General features: G+C 39.9%; 1 protein-coding gene across 1 annotated transcript in view; it reads left to right on the top strand.

The window, feature by feature from the left end:
* Positions 1-21,546, top strand: part of LAMA2 (laminin subunit alpha 2) — a 576,898-nt gene that overhangs the window by 343,052 nt on the left and 212,300 nt on the right. Inside the window, exons 20-27 of the mRNA XM_019520301.1 lie at positions 189-369; positions 5,195-5,331; positions 7,698-7,934; positions 11,031-11,174; positions 13,626-13,805; positions 16,463-16,651; positions 16,744-16,877; positions 20,888-21,005. Of these exons, the coding sequence (XP_019375846.1) occupies positions 189-369; positions 5,195-5,331; positions 7,698-7,934; positions 11,031-11,174; positions 13,626-13,805; positions 16,463-16,651; positions 16,744-16,877; positions 20,888-21,005 (1,320 nt within the window). The remainder of the gene's footprint in view (positions 1-188; positions 370-5,194; positions 5,332-7,697; positions 7,935-11,030; positions 11,175-13,625; positions 13,806-16,462; positions 16,652-16,743; positions 16,878-20,887; positions 21,006-21,546) is intronic.

The following is a 21,546-nucleotide window of genomic DNA, read 5'->3' as shown; positions in this document are numbered from 1 at the left end:
TATTAGACCTCGGCTATCATCTCGACCACGATTCTGCGCAAACCCACTGGCTCTCATCGACTACCTGGCTTCTGATCTTGGCTTCGATCTCTGACCATCCGTTTGTCCACTTGGACTGGCGTCACCTTGTTGCAGTTTCATTGTTTGTTTATCCTAACTAAATGTTATTCCTCTCTCTCATGTGGCAGCCTGGAACATTTGGCCTGCAGTCACCTAGGGGGTGTGTTCCCTGTAACTGCAATTCTTTTGGTTCCAAGTCCTTTGACTGCAATGAAAATGGACAATGCCCATGCCAACCTGGAGTAGCTGGAAAGAAATGTGACCGCTGCAGTCGTGGATTTTACAACTTTGAAGAAGGAGGATGCACTCGTACGTAAACAATCAGGGCCTATATAACGGCCCATTGGACTTTTCCCTTCCTTGATTACTCCTCTGTCACTTTATATAAGGCAGCCCTTTTGTAAGAATGTAATAATTGTATATCAGGTCAGATATACAGGCCCATATCTCTAGTCTGTGTCTCTAACAGTAGATGCTTTCAAAAGGTGCAACTAGGTCAATCCACGTATAGGGAGAAAGAAGTGCAATATGTGGGCACTAGAGATGTGAGCCATTCTTCTGTTTTTTATATTAATTTACGACTGTAACATGAGTATATCAAGAAAAACAGGCAGTGCCTTCATCCCCAGTCCTTCTGCTTAGGAAGCTTGCACTAGAAGAATACAAGGTGTGGAGGCTGAGCAGAGCTGGTGGCAGGCCACAACAGGCCAGAGAGTCTTCTTGTGTGGGCTTTGGATCATGAGATGTTCCATCTACACATTGACCGTAGCTATGGGAAAGAAACTCAAATCATACATTTTAGAATCTATGCAAGTTATAGTAATGTGATGGCACAAATATACAGTGATCAATTTATTTCGCTGTCAATAAATAAATAAAAAAATTCCTTTCTATTTCAACATAATCCCAGCCCCATTCTCTTCCTTTGCTTTATTGGCCACTTGTGCAGATTTATTGGCCCCTGTTTCTATGATTTGTCAACTTACTTGCAAAATCCTTTTGCAAACTTGAATATAAAAAGATCTGTAGAATATCTGACCTAGAATATGCCTTGTATATGTACTGCATCATCCTAGAATTCTACACAAACATCTCTTGCTGATTCTTTATATTCACATTCATGGATATAGAGATAAACAGTACTAAAATGACTTCATACTGTCCTGAGAGTGGCACAGATCACTAAATCCAAAGGAGACTCACTCCATATCAGTTTAGCAGAGAAAGACCCTTCTTTTGGCTATGGATTATATTCAGAACTGTGGCTTGGCAATGTCTTCCATAAGAGGATGAGTATACAGAGGTCAGGTTACTGGTGTGTAAATCTGAAACATATCCGCATGTGGAAAGGAAAGGTATCAGCCCCTGGACTCACTGATGACAGAGCTTGAAATCCACAATGGTAACTGCAATCTTAAAGTTCTTAGCGCACGTGAGGAGAGAACTGAGTACTGCACAGTGAATGATATTCATGAACGGTTTCCTGTACTATACGCAGAAAGCACATCCCTCGTCTTAAATCTTTCTGCCTTTAGGCATCTTTCAGATAATCAGAATACATAGATACCTATTTCCCTCCCTCTCACTACAAAATGTTGCCTTCCTATGTGGTTGTGAAAAAAAAGGTCAACGAGTAAGCTTTCACATTAAAAATATTAACTTCTCTTTCTTTCTGTAAGCACAAAAATGGAAATGCTATAGCAAACTGTTAAATTGGGAGAACAATTTAAGTCCAAAGAATTTTTAAAATGTTGTTTTTGTAACAGAAATATTTGATAAGCAAATGTAAAGCAAACATAATTTTAAAAAAGCAGAGTAAAATGTTAGGAACTTTTTAGGAGTCATATTTTTAGAAGTTATACAATGAAAAAATTTCTGTTTAAAATAATGCTGTTTTCCCCCCATTTATTTTTAGTGCATTCTTAGGGCCATGCTCCGAATTCGAACTAAAGCCAGAAAGAAACTAACTCTAGAGTTGTTACACATTTTAAAGCGTTAACTTTATAGGTAGTTGGCTCTTGTTATACCAAAACAGTCATGTTTGTGGTGTGATAATTACTTTGCATGTGTGGTCAGTCTGAATTTATTGCTCAATTCACCAGTTAATTGTGTAATATATGTACTGTGTAGCAGGGGCCTTAGTGTAATTTTAATGTGTTCCATCAAAAGGCAAAAAAATATAAAACTTAATAATGAATCACAGGAAAAAGAAGGCTTATTTAAGAGTATTATATCCTGACAGAAGAAAATAAGACCTCAAAGTATAGAGGTAGTTAAGTATAGAATAAAATATTTGGTTTCTTTTATCTTTAAAGGAATGTAATTTAGAGATTTTTTTGGTATAATAAGGAAACATAAAATCTACAAAGGTTTTTCTAGAAAAACAAAATACCATCATATATTAATGATATCCAGGGAGCAACAATATAGAAACAAATTGTACATATCTATTCAGTTCTTCACCTGCAATAAATGTATTCCCTGTTGTGGGTAGTGTCGTTAAGCTACAACACTAAAAAAATGCTTTTCATTGTCATATCACTTCATCTTCAGCTAAGCAAAATTTTGTAAGAAATAATGTTCAGACCTGGGACCTCTGAGAAGAGAATTCAGAGGCACAACCTTCAGTCTGTCAATGATCTTTGCTTGAATGGGCCTCTGAAGGCGCGTGCCCAAAAGCATGCAAAGAACATTTGTTCCAACTATTTAGTTGGTCTAATAAAAGATATCACATCTACCCAGATAACCTTGTTTGCCTGTGTCCTTAGACCAACACGGCTACAACCAACAACCCTCGGAGCCCGAGGAAGTCAAGGAGCTGTGTGTGAGTGCAGGAGGCCTATGTGGAGCTTACTGCAGGGTTACAGTAGAAATGAATATTTTTCTGCATTACCTGACTTATTTTAGAAATTTTAGGGGAAAGAAAGTGATATTTTTATCAAACTGCAGACAGTGTTTTTTTCTCCATGCCTCACTCCTTATCTAATAGGAGTTAGAAGAACTTTTGCACAAGACTCTCTTTGCACAAGAGAAAGCTTTAAAAGATCATGTTATATACCAGGGCTCAGCAGTGTTTTTGGGCAGAGTGCCAAAAAGCTTGCAACCTCAACTTGTAAGATGTAGGTGTGCCAGAGACAGATGATGGGGGAGCTGTGAGAGGCCCAATCCTTGTTGTGGCAGTGCGGCCACAGTCCCTTCCACACCATCTGCCCCAAGGTGCAATTGCCAAGCAAACTGCCTTTGCATGCCATATCTGGCACCTGTGCTGGGTACCTCTGTTATGTATTTTCAGTGGGATATACTGGCCCATAAGACCCTGGCAAGGGGAAATGTGTTATTGTGCTTCTGTCAAAACAGACTAGGGAATAGACTGCCATTCACTCAGGCCCCCTGTACACATTACAGGTATTGTGACGTTAAGTGGTTAATTGTGCAATTATCTTGAGACCAGCTACACAAAGTAGTTATCACATAATAAAAAGATCCAACCAGCTGTAAAGTTAGACCTCAAAAACGCTGCCAGGCCTCTGAGCCACAGTGGTGCATCGTGCCCATCCAGGGCTGCGAGTCCCACAGCTGCTCAGGACTCTCAGTCCCAGAAGCTGTGAAATATGGGTCATGGCAGCAACCCGCAGCAATCCCCCCATCCAGAGGTTTCATGTACCCCTGGGATGGGGGTAACGCTCACACTCTGGGGGTTTCACTGACCCCAGGGCAGGGAGGTAGCCACAGGGGCAGACCTTTCACCCCTGGGGTTTCATTTACCCCTTGGGCACAGGGATTGCCACAGTGATCCGCCCTGCCCTAGGGGTACATGGGGTGCCCCCACGGCAGAGAGTCCCTCAACTGGGCTCTTGATTGGGCTCCCCCTGCACTGGCAACAAGACATGGAGGGATCTAATATGTGATCTCACAGTCGCACTGCCTGGCATGTACATGTGACATTGCAGGAGGCACAGTTACGTGAATTGCTCATTTGATCCCTTCATGCCTGCATGTGTAGAGGGGGCTAGAGTCACAGTCTTCTTGTCTCCTCACCCTCTGCTCTAATAGGGACTGGGGAGAGGTTAATAACTTGTGTACAATCCCTCCCACATCTCACCCACCTATGGAAGCTGCCATGTTACCCAAATTGCTATGTACAATACAGACTAAAGAGTTGACTTACTGTTCTGTTTCTCCCCTCCCCTGATATATTAGATTGTCTACAATCTGGCCCAGTATATTTTGATACAATGTCTTAGATAAAAACCTGAAGCTTTAAGTGATAACTTTTCAACAGCAGTGGAGCTGGGAATACCCCAGATCCAACTATTTGTATACTCAGTGAAGTTTTCCATGAGTTCTGTTTTATTGTGAGCAGGTGCATTACTTCTGATTACCTCCAGTTAAGGCTTTAGTGTGATCATTCTGTTTAGAAAAAATCTTTGATTTTACAATTCAGTAGCTTGATTTGTTTCTTCTGCTTCCATTCTGTGTTGTTCCAAACTTACAATTTTATTTGAAAGCAGAGTCCATTTTAGTGTGAAGATTTTATTACACAAGTCTTACAAGCAGAAGGTGCCAAAAAACTGGAATCAGCATACCAAAATTTTTATTTAACTGCCTTCTAGAGCAGTGGGGGAGCATGAAAAATCTAATTCTAATGTTAGTAACCCCCACTTGGGGCTGTGAATAGTTCAGTGGTAAGCTATTTACCAATATACTCCTCTTATTTCTCCTTCTGTCTCTTCTTGATGGTTTAATTGTGAAAAGAAAGGAAACAACAAAAGAGATTAGGGGATGGAAAATAAATATATTTGACTGTAATGAGCCTCGCTGCAGGGATGTACCAGGGAACAATAAGATGGGGAACCCTTCAATTTCAAATAGTAATAAGAGGCAAAGATAAGTTTTTTTCCCTTTAGGAAAAATATTGTACACGCCTACTGTAATAAACATTGCATATATAAATATTATTTATAGGGAAATGTTTTGTGAGTGTGTGTGTGTGTGTGTGTGTGTGTGTGTGTGTGTGTGTGTGTGTATAGGGGACAATAAAAAGTTGTACAGTGTAGGCTTTGATGTAAATATAAATAGAATGGAGTAGTAAGGGTGAATTTCTCTGTTTTATTTCTCTTTACTTGTTATGCAGCTTGCAAATGTGCCCATTTTGGCAATAATTGTGATCCAGTCACCGGCCGCTGTGTGTGCCCTCCCAACACCATAGGAGAGAAGTGTAACAAATGTGCACCAAATTACTGGGGCTATGACATTGTCAGTGGGTGCAAGGTGAGCAGATCTTTATTTTCTCTGTATGCATTGCATACTTTCCAAGGGATAAAGTATGGTAGTTTACACCTAGGGCACAATTTTAAGCTCATGCAGCACTCCACGCTTCTGTTTGCATTGTGAGGTTTATTATTGATCAGAGCTATACGTGCCTGTGACTTGTACCTGACTTCTGGAGAGACTCTGTCTTGGGGATGCAGTCCATTGCTTGCAGAATAAAAAGCCTTAGTAATTACAGCAAGCCTTACTGTTGTCCATGCTGAAGCTACTGTCTCTTGTTTGCATATGATTTCTTCATTATAGACATATTAACACAACTAAGAAGATCACTACTTTTAAATACAGGCTCAAAAGATCTCAATAAAAGAAGGTCTTTGTCATGTACTTAGAAAAAAGACTAGGGAAGGGAAGGGAAATGGGAGTAAATGTCATCTTTAACCTGAATTCTTTATTCTTTTATCAAGAGATGTGTAAACATTCTTATTAGCATCTAAATCCCACACATCCTACTGTTTGACATGAGAGGTAAGAAAGAGTAGGGGAGAAAGAGAAGGAGAAAGAACGGAAAAGATGATGAAAGTAAGTAAGAGAGTAAGGGAAATGATTTGAAAGCTATAGTAATGTAACATTCAGCAAAGCCTCAAACTAGTGATAGTGAAAATTACGCCAAGTTCAAATATCTGCTTCTATCTGCCTTTCCCATTGACAAAGTGGGATTTAATACTGCTGCAATTACTCAGAAGAGTTTATGTTGCCTGAGTGTAGTTGTACACCATTAAAATACTGTCTGAAAAGGCCATTTGTCATGTAGCTGAGGTTGATTACTAATTGCCTCATCTTTTCTTCTCCAAATGTGCATGTACAGCTTCTCTTGTGAAATTTCTGTCTTTCTGCCATGATACAGAGTGGTTGACTACTGAAACTGGTCTAATAAGGGTGAAGCCCCATGTGTGATCTGTGGAATACAGTCTCTGTTTGTCTTTTATATAAGTGCATTAGTATGGCAGATGCCGTGGCACCACCTAAATTAATAATGATATATCAGCTACATCTTCCCCTTTAACATGTTACAGCTAATTTCTCTTAGGCAAGGTGTGAATGCCCACTCCACTTGAGCTCTTACAGCAACAAATTTCAGGACCTGTCATAATTCAGAGAGCAGAGCATTGCACAGAACTGCCTCTTTGCAAAACAAACATTACATTTGATTGTAATTTAAGTTTACGTATTGCACACTGAGCACATTCAATGTATGGTGAGCAATTTGCTTTCGAGGCTTTATGCTCTGACATAATTTACTGAATGAGCCTCTTACTGTGAAAAGGTTTTAAATCTTACAGTATGGAGCAGCCTGTTAGACCTTCCCTAACCATTAGATTTTCTGTTATATACAGTAAAGATTGAATTTGTATCTTTCTTAGAAGTCACTTGAGTTGTGAAACAATCTTTTGAATTCAGGTGGAATGCTAGAGGTAGTCACCTAAACAAGATTAACATTTTGCTTACAATTAAATCTGCATTTTCCCCTCCTTTTGCCAGCTTTCCTTCCTTTTCTTTAGTGAAAGTATCTATGCCAGTTACTGTGGTGACTTGTAATACTGGCATTAATTACTGGTGTCCTGTGATACCACAGCAGTATAGCCACAGTTATGTCACAGTTATGAGGGATTTTTCACTATATAACCTCAAGGGCCCATACAGTGTCATTTACTTGGAAAACCTTCCTGACTGAATGATCTATATTTCAGTGCAGTGTGCACTGTGAAGAGGGGCCAAAGAGGAGAATAATTTCCAAAGTGAATGCATAGTGGGGTGATTAAGTTTCCTGATAAAATTGTGTCTTTGCAGCAAGTCCCATTCCTTAGAGAGAGTCAAGTTTCTATCATCCCAAAGTTTTATCTGCAAAAAAGAAGTTTGTTGTCCACCCTGGACCATAGGGACTAATTGTTCCACCAGGTCTGGTGGCTGTCAATGGCACTAGGGCACCATGGATGGTTGCAGCTCCAGAAGTGTTCTCTGAGCTGTTCAGGACAGAATATGATTTTTTTTTGTGCGCTCACTTAATCAAGTGCTTTTTTTGTTAGTTTACTCAGAAATAGTCTGGTTACTGTATTGGTTCTTTTATGATGCATAAGCCTCTAAAAATAACATATGATGAAGAGGAAAAACAGTTATTAGGAATACAGATAGACCTCCTACTCCTCACCAGCTCAAGCAGGTTGCCTAGCACTATAAATGCATTGCTGTTGCCATTACAAATATGGTACTATAGAAGAGCTCCAGTATGTGTCTCACGAATGGCTGCAGATAACAAGAGTTCTTAGAAGAAATGCAGTTGAGGCTGATTTTGTCTCTCTCCTCTGTAGGCCTGTGACTGCAGTGTGATTGGCTCCCTCAGCTTCCAGTGTGACTTAGATACAGGCTGCTGCTTTTGCCGCCCTGGGTTTGCCGGGGAAAGGTGCACAGAGTGCAGGTTGGGATATTGGAAGTATCCACAATGCATTGCTTGTGATTGCCTCCTGGCAGGAACCAATCCACAGTCCTGTGATCCAGAGAAGGAGAAATGTTCCTGCATGGATCGTACAGGTCAATGTAGCTGCAAGGTAGGACAATGGGGTGTGACGTCAGCTTAGACTTTGTTCTCATTTTATGTCTTTTTTTTAGCCTGTTGTTACAGAACTGTTGCTGTTTCTAACTTAGACTGTAGAATATATCCCAGCAATGTGTCCCATGTTTCTGGTCAGAGTGACTCCATGTTACTGCCCTTCATAATGTTTCAACAGCTAGGCTTGCACAGAAGACTAGTAACTAAGGATGAGTGAACTGAAATGGCAGTATTGCCTGTTAATCTTTGTGTGAAAAGTATGCTTTTCTCACTCCATTTTAAGTCTAAACTCTGGATTCTTCAGGAGGAAGAGAAGAATTTCCTAAAACATAAGAAATGTTTTTCTTGTTTGTTAGTTTTAATGTCAATGAAAGTAGCTATTATTACATGCCTAAAAGTGCCATAGACTCATAGATTGTAAGGCTGCAAGGGAGCTCAGAAGATCATTGGGTCCAGCTCCCTGCACCAAGCAGGAAAGATAACTGGGGGTCAGGTGACCCCAGCAAAGTGACTGTCTAGGCTCCTTTTGAAGATTTCCAGGGTAGGTGATTGCACCACCTCTGGAGAGAGCTTATTACACAGTCTGGACACCCTAACTGTGAAAAAGGTTTTCCTAATGTTGAGCCTTAATTGGTCTTTCAGGAGTTTGTGGCCATTACTCCTGGTTTTCCCCTCGGGTGCCCTGGTGAACAATTTCTCACCAAGCCCTTGATGTTACTCCCCTAGTATAGCGGTAGGCTGCTATCAAGTCCCCTCCCAGCCTTTTCCTTGGGCTGAAGAGTGCACCAGTGCTGAGTAGAGTGGAAGAATCACCTCCTTGGCTTTGCTGGAGATGCATCGATTGATGAATGCCGGAGTATTATTTGCCCTACTGGCTACAACTGCTGGCTCATATTCATACTGTGGTCTGTTGTTACCCCCAAGTCCCTTTCATTCATGATGCTAGTCAATTTGGTGCTGCCAAGCCTGTAGGTGTGTTGGGGGTTGCTCATCCTGAGGTGGAGCATTTTACATTTCTCAACATTGAACTTCATCAAGTTCTGATCCGCCCAACTTGCTAGCCTGTCTATGTCCGCCTGTATCTGTAGCCTATCTTCAACTGTAACCACACTTCCCCATAACTTGCTGTCGTCCGTGAGCTTGGCCAGTGAGCTCTTCACCCTTACATCCAAATCTTTAATAAAGATGTTGAAAATATTGGACTGAGCACCGACCTCTGTGGGACACCACTGCCCACTTCTCACCAGGATGACACAGATCCGTTCACTACAGCGCCCTGAGTTCTGTCCTGCAGCCAGTTTCTCACCCACCTGACTGTCTTGGAGTTAAGCCCACAATCCTCCAATTTTCTCATGAGACTACTGGGGGATATTAGATCAAAGGTCTTGAACTCAAACACAGCAGCATGGGGCTAGCATATAAGAATGAGAAACTAAAAATGACTGGGAACAACGTGCAAAAGCAGTGACTATTATGGATGGACAGAAAAAAAACACAGTGTGCATTAATTTGTCAACATTGTTTCAGTTCTAATAAATAAATACAGTGGCAATAATATTGACAACAAATATTTTTTCCTGGTGAGCGGTATAAATGATATTGTGTTTTTGTTTTTTTAATAACCTGCTCATTAATACTTCAGTTTTTTTGTTAAAATGCCATAAATTTAGTATTAAATGTTTTCAAGAAGACCATAACTATTATGTGCATCCAGTGCTACACAGTTGGTGCATCTATATGTGCAATTAGTAGGCCTGTGCAAATTGGCTAGTATTCGGTTCGGATTCAGATTTGGTCGATTCAGGGGACAGTGATTTGATTTGGTGATTCAAATCACTGTCCCGAATTGATTCAACCGAATCTGATTCAGAGATTTGGCCACCACCGAATTGGCTGAATCTATGAATCAAACAGGCCCCATCACCTGCCCGTTCTCCCAGCTCTCCACATGGCAGCCCTGCCCAGCCCCAGGATCCTGGCTCTTTAAAAAAAAAGCCCCAATTTACTGGCTGCTGCCATGCAGAGGGGTGATCCCTACTGACCCCCACTACTGTCCCGTGCTGAGTGAGGGTCTCTGTCATGAGCCCCTATCCCCCACCCACATAAAAAAGCCCTGCACTCACCAGCTCCTGCCAGGCTGGGGCAGGGAGGGGGGTGATCCTTGCTGCCCACCACTGCCCCACGCTGCATGGGGAGCTCTGCCATGAGCCCCCAGAAGTGCCGATGACCACTGCAGGAGCTGGTGAGTGCAGGGCTTTTTTTTTTGCTTTTTTTTTTTCAAAGAACCAGGAGCTGGGGCCAGGTGGGGCAGCCGTGGCAGGGCTCGGGAAGCAGGGAAGGTTGCACTGTAGCACCATTGTACCCTGGCCAGCCCCTGGTTACTGTCTATACATTGGTTTTGGCACATGTAAGTACTCCACTGTAGGATAGTACTTGTCCCAGAGAGTAATATGGGTACACGTGTAGATGGTGCCACTTTACTGCAGAGCTAATTAGTCAGCTCTGCAATAAAGTGCACGTGTAGATACACCCAGTATAAATTTCTTTATTCATACTAATTATATAATGAAGCTAAAAGCATTGACATTGCAGCAGTAAATACCTGCACATTTCAGCCCTTGTTAATATTGTTCAATGATGTGGAAAACTATTCAGATAGACAGGAAAAAGCTTTTCTCCACAATATTTCTATTAAAATCTGTTTCTCAGCAAGTACATTTGGTAGTGCACCTTAAATGTTCTGAATGTCAAAACAAGTTCCTAGCAGACAAAAGGTTTGATTAACCCTGTCACTTTTAAAGGATATGAAATTTCTGATTTTTTTTCAATCAGCTATTAAACCCTCCATATCCAAAGTTCAATCTGATTTCCCTATATATACTTCTACCAGCATGGAACCTATAATTATCCAGTGGATTACAGTATAACAATTGGAAGTTTGAGAGCTCCTTAAATCTTTACTTAAATCTAGTCATCTTATATTTTCTGAATCCCCCTTTTCTGTATACTGTGATTTTTTTTGTTTATTTTGGGTGAGTTTTATCTCATTGGCATCTCCTAAGTAAAACCATCTCCTGTGTTCTTTCTGTTACAGGTTAATGTGGAAGGTGTCCACTGTGACAGGTGCAAGCCTGGTATGTTTGGACTCTCTGCCAGAAACCCACTTGGCTGCAGCAGCTGCTATTGCTTTGGCCAGACTACTGAGTGCAGTGAGGCAGAGGGGCTGATCCGTATGTGGGTGAGTAGGGAACTGCTGAGCCATGTAATGCGATAATGTTGTTTCCTGCTGGCGTCTTTTAGTCAGGCACAGAGAGGTAGCTAGAAAATGGCAAAACATTTAAGCAGTCTTTTCCCCTGCGTACACTGAGAAGTGGAGAGAGAAGCATGTTCCATTAGACAATTAGGGTCAAGACATTTAAAAAAAATCTTTGATACAGTAATAGATGTCAAGCCAAAGTGAAGCTATTAAAACCCTGTAAAGAGCAGTGTAGTCATGTGTGGGGAAATTGTGCTGTGAAGATCCAGTGCACTAGAGCATCATTTCATGTATATGATACAGCAATAAAAATCTGAACTTGATGTACAGTTTCCCCAGACATAGTTCAGGGTCAGAGTTGCTTGTTATGAAATATGTAGATTTTATTTGTATTATATTAACCCTTTATTTTTCCCCTATTGTAATTTTAAGCAGTGCCTGTTACAGATAACAGTCAGTTTTAATCCTGGAGTACAGAGTGGAGCCCACTACAACAATTAGCAGCCTACCCCCTGAGATAAGAGTGGAGCCACAGACCCAGTACTAGATTGACAGTCCTGGGGAGTGAAACCTTTTGTATTACTGTAATTGCTATAGTGCAGACAAACAGGACTCTTTTCAATCACTTTGCGCCAGTGTGTCTCAGCTGTTATCTGGAAGGCCCATATCTAATAGAAAGAGGATGGTTCAGATCATTCAGTCATTCATCTCTCTGCCAGAAAATATGTCAATTATAGAATGAACACCTGCCCACTGGCAACTCAACTGAGGCCACTGACTTACTTTGTTCACAGGACATCAAGCAGCCATCAGATGATGGCTTCTGGCCTCCACTGAATTGGGAATTAGACTGAATTTCAAGTGAAAACTTTTCATTGAAAAGCTCCGTATCTCTTTGTCAATCTGTTACCAGTATCAGCCATTTTTCCCTTGTCCATTTAGTGCCTGAGTTCCTTCTGGAGTATAATAGTACTTCTCCCTGCTCATGAACAGAAAAGGGTTTCAGAGAACTGGAACTATTTCTCAGTATTGTTAATTCACTCTATCAATTAGATGTTGTTGAGAGTAGAGAAGAATGCAGAATAAGAGTGATAAAAACCAGTTATACCACAAATGAAAGTATCAATTTTGTTGAAAACTGCTTTGGCCTTCACAGGAATGTACAAAATTAGCATATTTAAAGTTGCTGTTTGTTCTGTCTGTTGATTAATTGTCCCTCCTTGAATGTTAAGGTTTAAGTAGGGCTTTAGAGCTGCATCATGGATCACCTGGGCATTTATGGCTCTGAGTATTCCAGTGTGCCTCAAAATGTATTCATGGCCACTGGTAAAGTCATAAATTCTTGATGCTGAGGCAGAACTTACATGTATTTCCTGTTCAGTCACAACTTTCTGATTGATCAAACTATTTGTTGTATCATGGCAAGACCCACCTCCAGGAAGTTTACTTTGAAGATGGTAATTATGAGGAATACTTCTGTGTCCCATAATTGCATAAAGGCTTCTGGGAATTTTAAGTGGAATGATAATTAGTGGTGAAACTAACAGCACGCATTACCCACCTTCTGACACTGGTAGCAATGTCTTGTTCATTAGCTTAATTGTTGTTCCGGACTCTTTAGGAACATGGAGTCTGTATTTCTGAGTTTGTTTCTTTTTCTTTTTGTGTGTTCATAGATGATATGTGAACAGTTTGGTAATTCTATACAGAAGATATTGTAGTTTTCTTTTGATCACAGTAAGGATTTGTTTGCCATATTATTGACGTCCTTCAGTGAAGTCAGTTATTCCTAGATAGCGATGTGACATCTTTAATTTTTACAAGCAGGTATAGCTTTTGGGTCTGCATAGTTCAAGGTCTGCATGTCACTTAGTAAACACAATAGTTTTGGGGAGGAAATAAAAGCCAAGTGAATTCAGATGTCATTCAGTGAATTCAGGCACAAACCTTTCAACCCTGAAGATTTATTATAGCGAGGTGTCAGTGTATGAACATGAGAGATGTGTTTCATCTTAATGCAAGATTCCAAGGCTTTGAACATAAGAGGCCCAGCCAGCACTGTTGAAATCACATTAACAAGGTATATTGACAGTCTTCTGTTCAGAGCATGCTGTATATGGCCTTAACCAGTACTATTGGTTCCTTTGCTCATGAACATGAAATGGAAAAGGCTAAGTGATGGAATCTATATGCACAATGCTTACCTCGATCCGTCATATCTTTATAGAATTACTCCAAAAAATCCATTGACTCCTCACTGTAACTTGAAATGAATTAATATCAGGTTTTTAAAAAACCAAGACTAATGAATCTAATTACTCAAAAAGCAAACAAGCAGAAAACCCTCAAAACAAAAAATCAGAATCAAAATGCACTTGATCATTTGATTTTTTTATTTTTGTTGGTCTTTTTAATTTCTTTATATATATGCAGGTGACCTTGAAAACAGAGCAAATGGTTCTGCCCCTGGTGGATGAAAACTTTCAGCAAACAACTGTCAAAGGGGTTGCATACCAGCATCCAGAGGTAGTGGCAAACATTGAACTGGTAATGCAAGATCTCCATTCAGAGCCTATTTATTGGAAACTTCCAGAGCAGTTTGAAGGAAAAAAGGTAAAGATAAGGTTCTTCTGAATTCTGGCAAACGCTGACATTTTGCAAATGTTTTCTTTAGTACTGTTACAGAAGTTATAACAAACAAGAATGTGCTTGAAAAAGGTTAATATTTTATGCTATCATTTGTCAGGGCAAAAAGTTACAAAATAGTAGTTAATTCTCTTAGTTGTCATTAAACTCAGAATACAGATGACCTCTTTGTCATCTGCATATAAAATCTATAAGAAAGGTGAGAATTTTATTGCAGAACGTCACACTCAAATGATAGTCCGCAGATCCGTGAGGAATTCCAGTTTTTCAGTTATGGTTTATTGCTGTTGGTCAGTTGAGGATTTTCAAGTTTAAGGTGTCTTTGTTTGCCTGCAGTTTCTATAATGGGGTTTATTTTTCCAAAAAACTTTAATTTGAAAAAGGAAAAATATATTAATAATGTTTTACTATCATGACTCTTGCTTTTCTTCTCAATCTGACAGAAAAGTTACACAAATATTTCAGGTCATTTATAGACCCAGGTAGTGGGAAATGTCTGAAATAAACTTCTTGTTGGATCTGTTGTAGGATGTATTATTGAAACCTCTCAGTTGGATTTCTGAAAGCATAGAAATTCCCTCTTTCACACAAACTGTTTTGAGCACTCAGGATTGCCACATAAAATTTGTTTCTAAAGTTCGGCAGAAAGAGATGCCTATCTAGATGTCTTTGAATAAAATCCATATCCTACAACTAGTAAATACCTCTGTTCACTCACCCTTATGCATGTGTGCATGAATACACACACACAAACACATGTATTTGTATCTGTGTGATACTGCATTTACTTGAATATAAGATGACCCCAAATATAAGATGACCTCCCTAATAATTAGATTCTGTATGTGGAAAGTTTATGAATTTGTTATAATTTTCCAGGTATAGAATCTCATTATTGGAGGGTTGTCTTGAATGTGTCCCCCTATCACTGCTACAGAAGGGACAATAAATCTGGGTGTCAAGTGGCCCCCTTATCCTCTACCTCCCCAACTTCTTCCTTCGGCACTCCCACCCCAACTTACTGGTCTCCCTGATGCTTGGAAGTGAGGGGCAAATTTGAAAACACTGGTCTTGAAATAAACATTTTTGTAGTTGTTTGCCATAGACTTAGTTCATCCAGAATTTATGTGTTTTACCTTTGACGTGTTTTACCTCTACTGTAAGCGTTAGCACAGGTACTGCATAAACACACTTTTAAACATCAATTTTTTACCTACTTATATAACAGTGCAAATTATGCATGATATTAGTCCAAAGCCAAAAGTCTCATGATTTGTCATATAGTTTATTGGGCTGGTCCCAGCAGAGTCAACACCATTTCAAGCCCTGGTGACCCCATGGTTCAGCACTGCTCAGTATTCGTGTGTATTCCAGATGCCCCTCACAAAGGATCCATGTGCTAATTACCCACACTTATTACTGAACCGAGGTATTCTTGTCAGAATCAAGGCATCCTCCAAAATGTTTTGTACAGATGAGGTGCAGGGCAACCTGGTCTGGCTCTGGCTCTAGCTCATGGAGGGTCGGGTCACACTAATTACATGTGACAGACTGAGAGATCGGCAACAGAGGGATTCTGGGTGAACTGTTTGATGCCCTGCTTGGTGATGTTTGCCAGACATTTAAGGCGGGTGAAAAAACAGGAACCGTTTGGAATGGGAAAAGTGCAGCTCAGCTGTGGGGGAGTGAGGAGAAAGTCAAGATGTATTCAATGTGGTGGCTAAACATGGTTTCAAAAAGAGTTGGTGCTGAGGGGAACTGAGCAAAATGGGCATTACCATGTATCTTATCCAGATGGTTTACACTAACTGATCCAGTGGAAGTAATATTGGTCCAGGTGGTTTTGCTGTACCTGGGAAGAGAGATCCCCTTCTCTCTGACCTTGAATGGCTTGTGTATTTAAGGATGGAAACTTGTCCATTGCACTGCGGGCAGGCTCCCCTATGAGAGTCCACTATAGCTTCCCAATGGGAGGATCTTGACTACATATTTTGTTTTATTGAGAGGGAGGATTTCTCCCTAGCTTGCTCTTTTGGCTAAGGATAAGCGAGACTTGGGGGCATCCAAATCCCAAGACCTCTGGGCTTGAGGCTTGCACAAGAGTGCCTGCTCTGGATTTGGGAGTATCTCGAGCCCCAGGCTGAAGATACTTGCCAGTGGTAACACTACATGGACCTGAATGACTGAGCTCTGCTCACTGGATGGAATTTGGAACTGATTTGACTAATTTGGCCTAAGACACAAAATTAAGGGGAAAAAAATTGGTAGTTTCTAATCAGAATGTTTCCCCAGTATGAGATATGTGTTTTATAGTCATGCTCAGTTTGCGCTATATTTAATCAGTTTCGTAGTTGGTTTCCATTAATGAGCACATGCTCCCTTTAGCAGCAGTTTAATGATGCACAATGCATTTAATGAGGTGTCCTTGTATGCAAATGTAAGACGAGGAGCCTTTTTCCCCGTGTGTATTGTGGGGTGGGGGGGGAACCTAGTCTTCTATTCGAGTAAATAAGATGTGTGCATAGTTATGTGTATGTATGTGTGTGTAGATGTGGATATGCACAGAGGTATAATAAAAAGTAGTTGTAACTCATATTCTTTAATATTCTATTTTGCTTTGTTAGCTGACTGCTTATGGAGGGAAGCTGAAATATGCAATCTACTTTGAAGCACGGGAGGAGACAGGTTTTGCTACTTATAATCCTCAGGTCATCATCAGAGGTGGGCCTCGAACAAACACTAGAATTATAGTTCGGTATATGGCTGCTCCTCTGATTGGCCAGCTGACCAGGCATGAGATAGATATGACAGAGGTAATGTTTCAGTCTATTCTATTCCAGAATGTGATCCTTTCCATCTTTTAAGGGTGTTAACTGGATGGCTTTGGGGCTATTGTTTCTTTCAGCATGAATGGAAATACCATGGTGATGATCCAAGAGTCAGTAGGTCTGTGACCCGTGAGGACTTCATGAATGTGCTGTATGATATTCATTACATTCTTATTAAGGCTACTCATGGGAGCATCATGAGACAGAGCAGGTAACTATTTCATGCAGTGGCCTGAAATAATGCAGTCAGTCTCACCTCATCCATTTCAGCTTTCAAATTGAATTTTATTCATAGAAAAATCCATAAGGTCCATTTCAATGATAAATACAGGAAGAATATGGTGCTAACACACCTGGAGAAATGTGAGACAAGTTTTATTCACTGGAAAATCCTACCCCCAGTACTTAAATGCATCCATGATGGTAAGAAACCCAAGGCCTAAAAAAAATCCCAAAACCCCCAAACTACATTTTGTAAATGGATATGAATCCTGTGCTATTATTTTAAAATGTTAATTATAGCAGACAAGATGCTATAATTAAAATTCAATTCTTAGCTTGTGAAACATTTGTGTTCTGCAGACAATAGGGGACAAAGGATTGGTGATGAAAATAGTACCCTTTTTATAAAATCGCATTTGCTCCAGCTTAGTGGAAGCAGGTAGTGGTTATAGGTTATAAAAAAATCTACAAAAATAGGTCATAAATATGTTTATGAGGGTGTGAGATTTGGAGAGAATATTACTAAGGTGATAGAGCTGAAGGGGTACCATGAAACTTTGCAGTACTTATGCAGACTAGAATCAGTGCCCTGAAAGGATACAACCTGGCCTGGTTAATATGTATGTATGCATGCATTTGTACGTTATTTATATGTGTGTCATTTTAAAGAAAATAACTGTCCTGTTAGCCAATGGTTGGATGTCCTCTGCTACAGTGATTGTGCTAGATCATTTAGCTGAGAAGTTTCATAGCAACTGTCTATTTTTGGCAAGTTGCATTTGTGGTATTTTATTAAATGGGAAGGTAAAGCTCAGTTTCAAGGGACTGGGAATCAGATCTGACTCCACATGGAAAAAAATATTATCTTTGTTTTGTAAACAGTTTCCTTCTGTTGGCATTGAAGAGCTGACTGAGTTGTGGGAGAGACATCTGAATGCTATCTTGATGCATACATTAAACTAGAATTGGTTGGTTTGGCTGGTTTGGCTTGACTTCAAGTTGATGCAGACAGAGATATGCACTGCACTCAGAATCAGCATCAGAGTGCCACCCCAGTTTTGTCAGGACTGCCAGTAATAATGAATAAATCAGGGGTAACAGGGAATGACTTTCAGTTCCAGAGTGAGTTTGCTCAAGTACCAGTTAGAGAATCAAAATATCAGTTTTGCAAAGTCACATTTCAGAATATGATTTTAGTGTTATCCTTTGTTCCTTCTGGTAACTCTCTATCTGAAGTTATAACCTTTGTGTATAAAATCGCAGTTATGGTAGAGATGGTTATGGCATGACTAAATTTTATGATTTCTCTAGCATTTAAACAATACTTCTTATTTTGGCATCTGAGAGAATATATGGAGCTTAAATAGTAGGAACACATGAACTTTTCAGACAAACCCTTCAGTCTATATTTGGACACGTTCTCATTGATTTTAGAGGAAGTTTCACCTGAATAAGGATTACAAAAATCAATCCCTAAAACTTCGTTAAAAGTTAAGGGAGATGGGCCTGAGTAAAAACTGCAGGCTTTGATTCAGAAAATCGTTTAAAACTCAGGGCTAAGTCCAGCACTTAGGCACATGTTGAAGTTAAGCAAGTCAAAATGAAGACTGCCTCACTTAAGTCTGGAATCTGTTCTTGTTTTGGGATCAGCCATTTACATCCAAACCTCTTTTGTTCATCCAGCTGCCCTTAATAAGACAGGATGAGGAAAAGGAAATAAAAAATAAAAAGAAGAAAATGTATATTGAAGTGTTTTAATATTTTTCAGAGCTTTCAGTGAGGTGTTAAAAGTTCTGTAATTCCAATATGAAAATTTTTTCAGCTTCTTTGTTTAGAAATGCAAAATTGCAGGTGATTGATATACTACAGAAAAAAAAATAAAAGGGAAAAATTGAACCAGTAACAGACCCAAGTGTAAAAATAGCTTAATTCCAACCCTACCCCTGTTTTAGCATATAATTTAGCAGCAATGCTAATCTTGTTTCTACTCATATGTTACACTTTTTACAGGGAGTGATTTAGAGGCTTCAGCTAAAAAGCCAAAGCCCAATGTTTTTCTACTGCGTTCATTTTGTTGTCCTCCTTTTCACATTCACCACTCTAAATTGAAACATTTCTTATATTAGATTTTGTTTTGGTTTTCAGGCAGCTGGACTGTGATAATAAATTAGCTTGAATTGGAAATATGCTTTCAATTTGACTGTGAATTATTTCAGTATCCCAGACACTGATCAGGTAGCAGTGGTTAGGCTACTTCCTATTAGATATGCTCCAGAAAGCAGCCGAGCCTAACCTACCTTAAGTAACACTTTCACACAGACAACAGGTAGCTTTGTGGTCCCAAAGTATATTATTATGTAAATTTAGCTTTCTGACAGTAAATAGTTTTTGCAGCATACAGACCATTGCCTCAGTTCTGAAGATGACAGGAAGGCATAATCCACTCTGTCTTGGTATTAAATGTACAGGCACTTCCATGCAAGATTGTGTTGATACTTCATACAGGAGCAAAATAAGTTTTTGCCCTATTTATTTTTCAGTCATCTGATTCATTTTCTCTTTGTTCCATTTCTGTATTCAATGAATGCTCTATCACAAGTAGCAACAAGGATGTACAGACTGAAAGGTGCTCCTGTCATATGGTGCATTGTATTAATGAAAACAAATTAAAGCTGAAATCTTGGTTGCACTGAAGACAACCACAAAACTCTAGTTCACTTTAATGGGCCAGGCTTTCACCTGGATTTCTCTCATCATGGTAATATGGTGCCTGGTAACACCAAGGTAATAAGTGGAATAGAAGTTCCTCAACAATCAGTGGGTGGATTGAGAGAATGAATGGGATCTAATTATTTTTATTAGCCCACACACAGATACTTAATACATACATTCTGGTTTCATTTTCTTATCTTTTTTTTTGATTGAACACTTTATTCAAAGTGTTTATATTTGGGGGGAGGAGGGGTCTCTCCTTCCTTAGATTTGGCATTGTATTCGGAAGCTTTACAATTTCCATTGCCTTAGACCAAACAGACAGCTGTCTCTGGGTTTTCTTAATCTACTCAAATTCAGTCCTCCCTTTGGACTGAAAACTTTCAGATCTTGGTAGTTTTTTAAACAAGCAACAACAACAAAACCCCAAAAGTGTGCCAAAATAATATGTTAGCAATTCCCCAAGATAAATTATAATGAACTAGAATTGTCATTTCTTGTCATTGTCCATGCTTTCTTGTCCATTCATAATCAGTTTGCCTGTTCATTGTGCATTGAGAGAATGTTTGGGAGACATGGGTATAGAATATTGATATAATCAAGTAAACATTTTGGAAAGTAAAGAGTCAGAAACTCCAGCATGAAAATGTACCTTTTTCTTACATTAACAAACTTCTGAGTGTTTCTTTGTTTTTAGTAGTTTTCTTGTATGTCCTCATGATCCTGGAAAGAGAGAGAGAGAGAGAGAGGGAGAGACAAAAAAAAGACAGATATTGGCCACAGATCTTAAAAAAGGCTTTGAAGTCTATTCTAGAGCTTGTTAGCCTGGTTTAGTTACTGGGGATAGATTTTTTTTAAAGTTGCCTCATTAAAAGCTCATTTAACAAACAATTTTATTGCTACACCTCTGTGATTTGTGAACTGGAACCGTGTTTAGTATGTGACTTCAATTTTTTAATGAATCCATCCAAATGAGGAATCAGACTTGGGCTTCTGTTCTTACTTTGGCTAAAAATAAAAAAAATGAGAGGGTAGATTCAAGCAAAAGAGAATAGTTAGTTAAATGATAAGTCCAAAGTGGAAAATGAGTTAAAGGTTGTGTTGGCTTTGAAGCTTCCTTCAAACTTAGGCAAAAATGGAGCTTTTTTCTAATCTCCTGTAGGAGAGGCCAAGAATTCAGACCAATACAGATTATTGTTTCCCTGCACTTTGAACCTGTTTTGAAATAGCACTTCACTCAGTTTATAAAATTTGTTTTTCTGTATCTTTTTTTCTTCCTTTTCCCAGAATTTCTGAGATATCAATGGAAGTTGCTGAAGAAGGAAGAGTGTCTGGAATGAGTCCTCAGGCTCACATGATTGAGAAATGTGACTGCCCACTAGGATATTCCGGTTTATCCTGTGAGGTATGGTAACCATTTGACTTCCATGAAAGGTCTTTATGCTACATTACAGGGGTGGCAAAAATACAGCCCACAGTGCTGCTGCGTTCTGCCGGCTGGACCACTGGTGGGCCACCGGAAGTTGGGGTAGGCATATTTGGGGTGGGGGAGAGCACCCTGATGCAGAATCCAGGGCCTGTGGGGTCTGGTGGATATGACAGTTGGCAGCAAAAGGGTAAGTGAGGGTTGATACAAACCTGGTCACCCTCTAGCCACTTAACCTGCTGCCACAGCCACAGCTGAATTCAAGAGCTGCTGCCGAACACTCCATGTGCCATGTCAGACCTAGAGCTGCCACTGTGGCATGGGGCATGCAGTGGCAGCTTCAGGTCTGGCATGGGGCACATGCAAGAGCTGGAGCTGAGCTGCATGCCCCATACTTTTTATTTATTAACCAACCCAGAACTTTCATATCTTGGTAGTAATTTAAACCATGACAAGAAAAAGTATGCTAAAATAATAACTGCTGTTGCCATCACCACATGCCATGGGTCAGAGCTGGACT

The sequence above is a fragment of the Gavialis gangeticus genome, unplaced genomic scaffold (genome assembly GCF_001723915.1).
Source record: "Gavialis gangeticus isolate Ggan-Ray unplaced genomic scaffold, GavGan_comp1, whole genome shotgun sequence".
Taxonomy (NCBI): Eukaryota; Metazoa; Chordata; order Crocodylia; family Gavialidae; genus Gavialis; species Gavialis gangeticus.
Note: the sequence above shows the minus strand (reverse complement) of the source record. Positions and strands in the feature narration are given on the sequence as shown.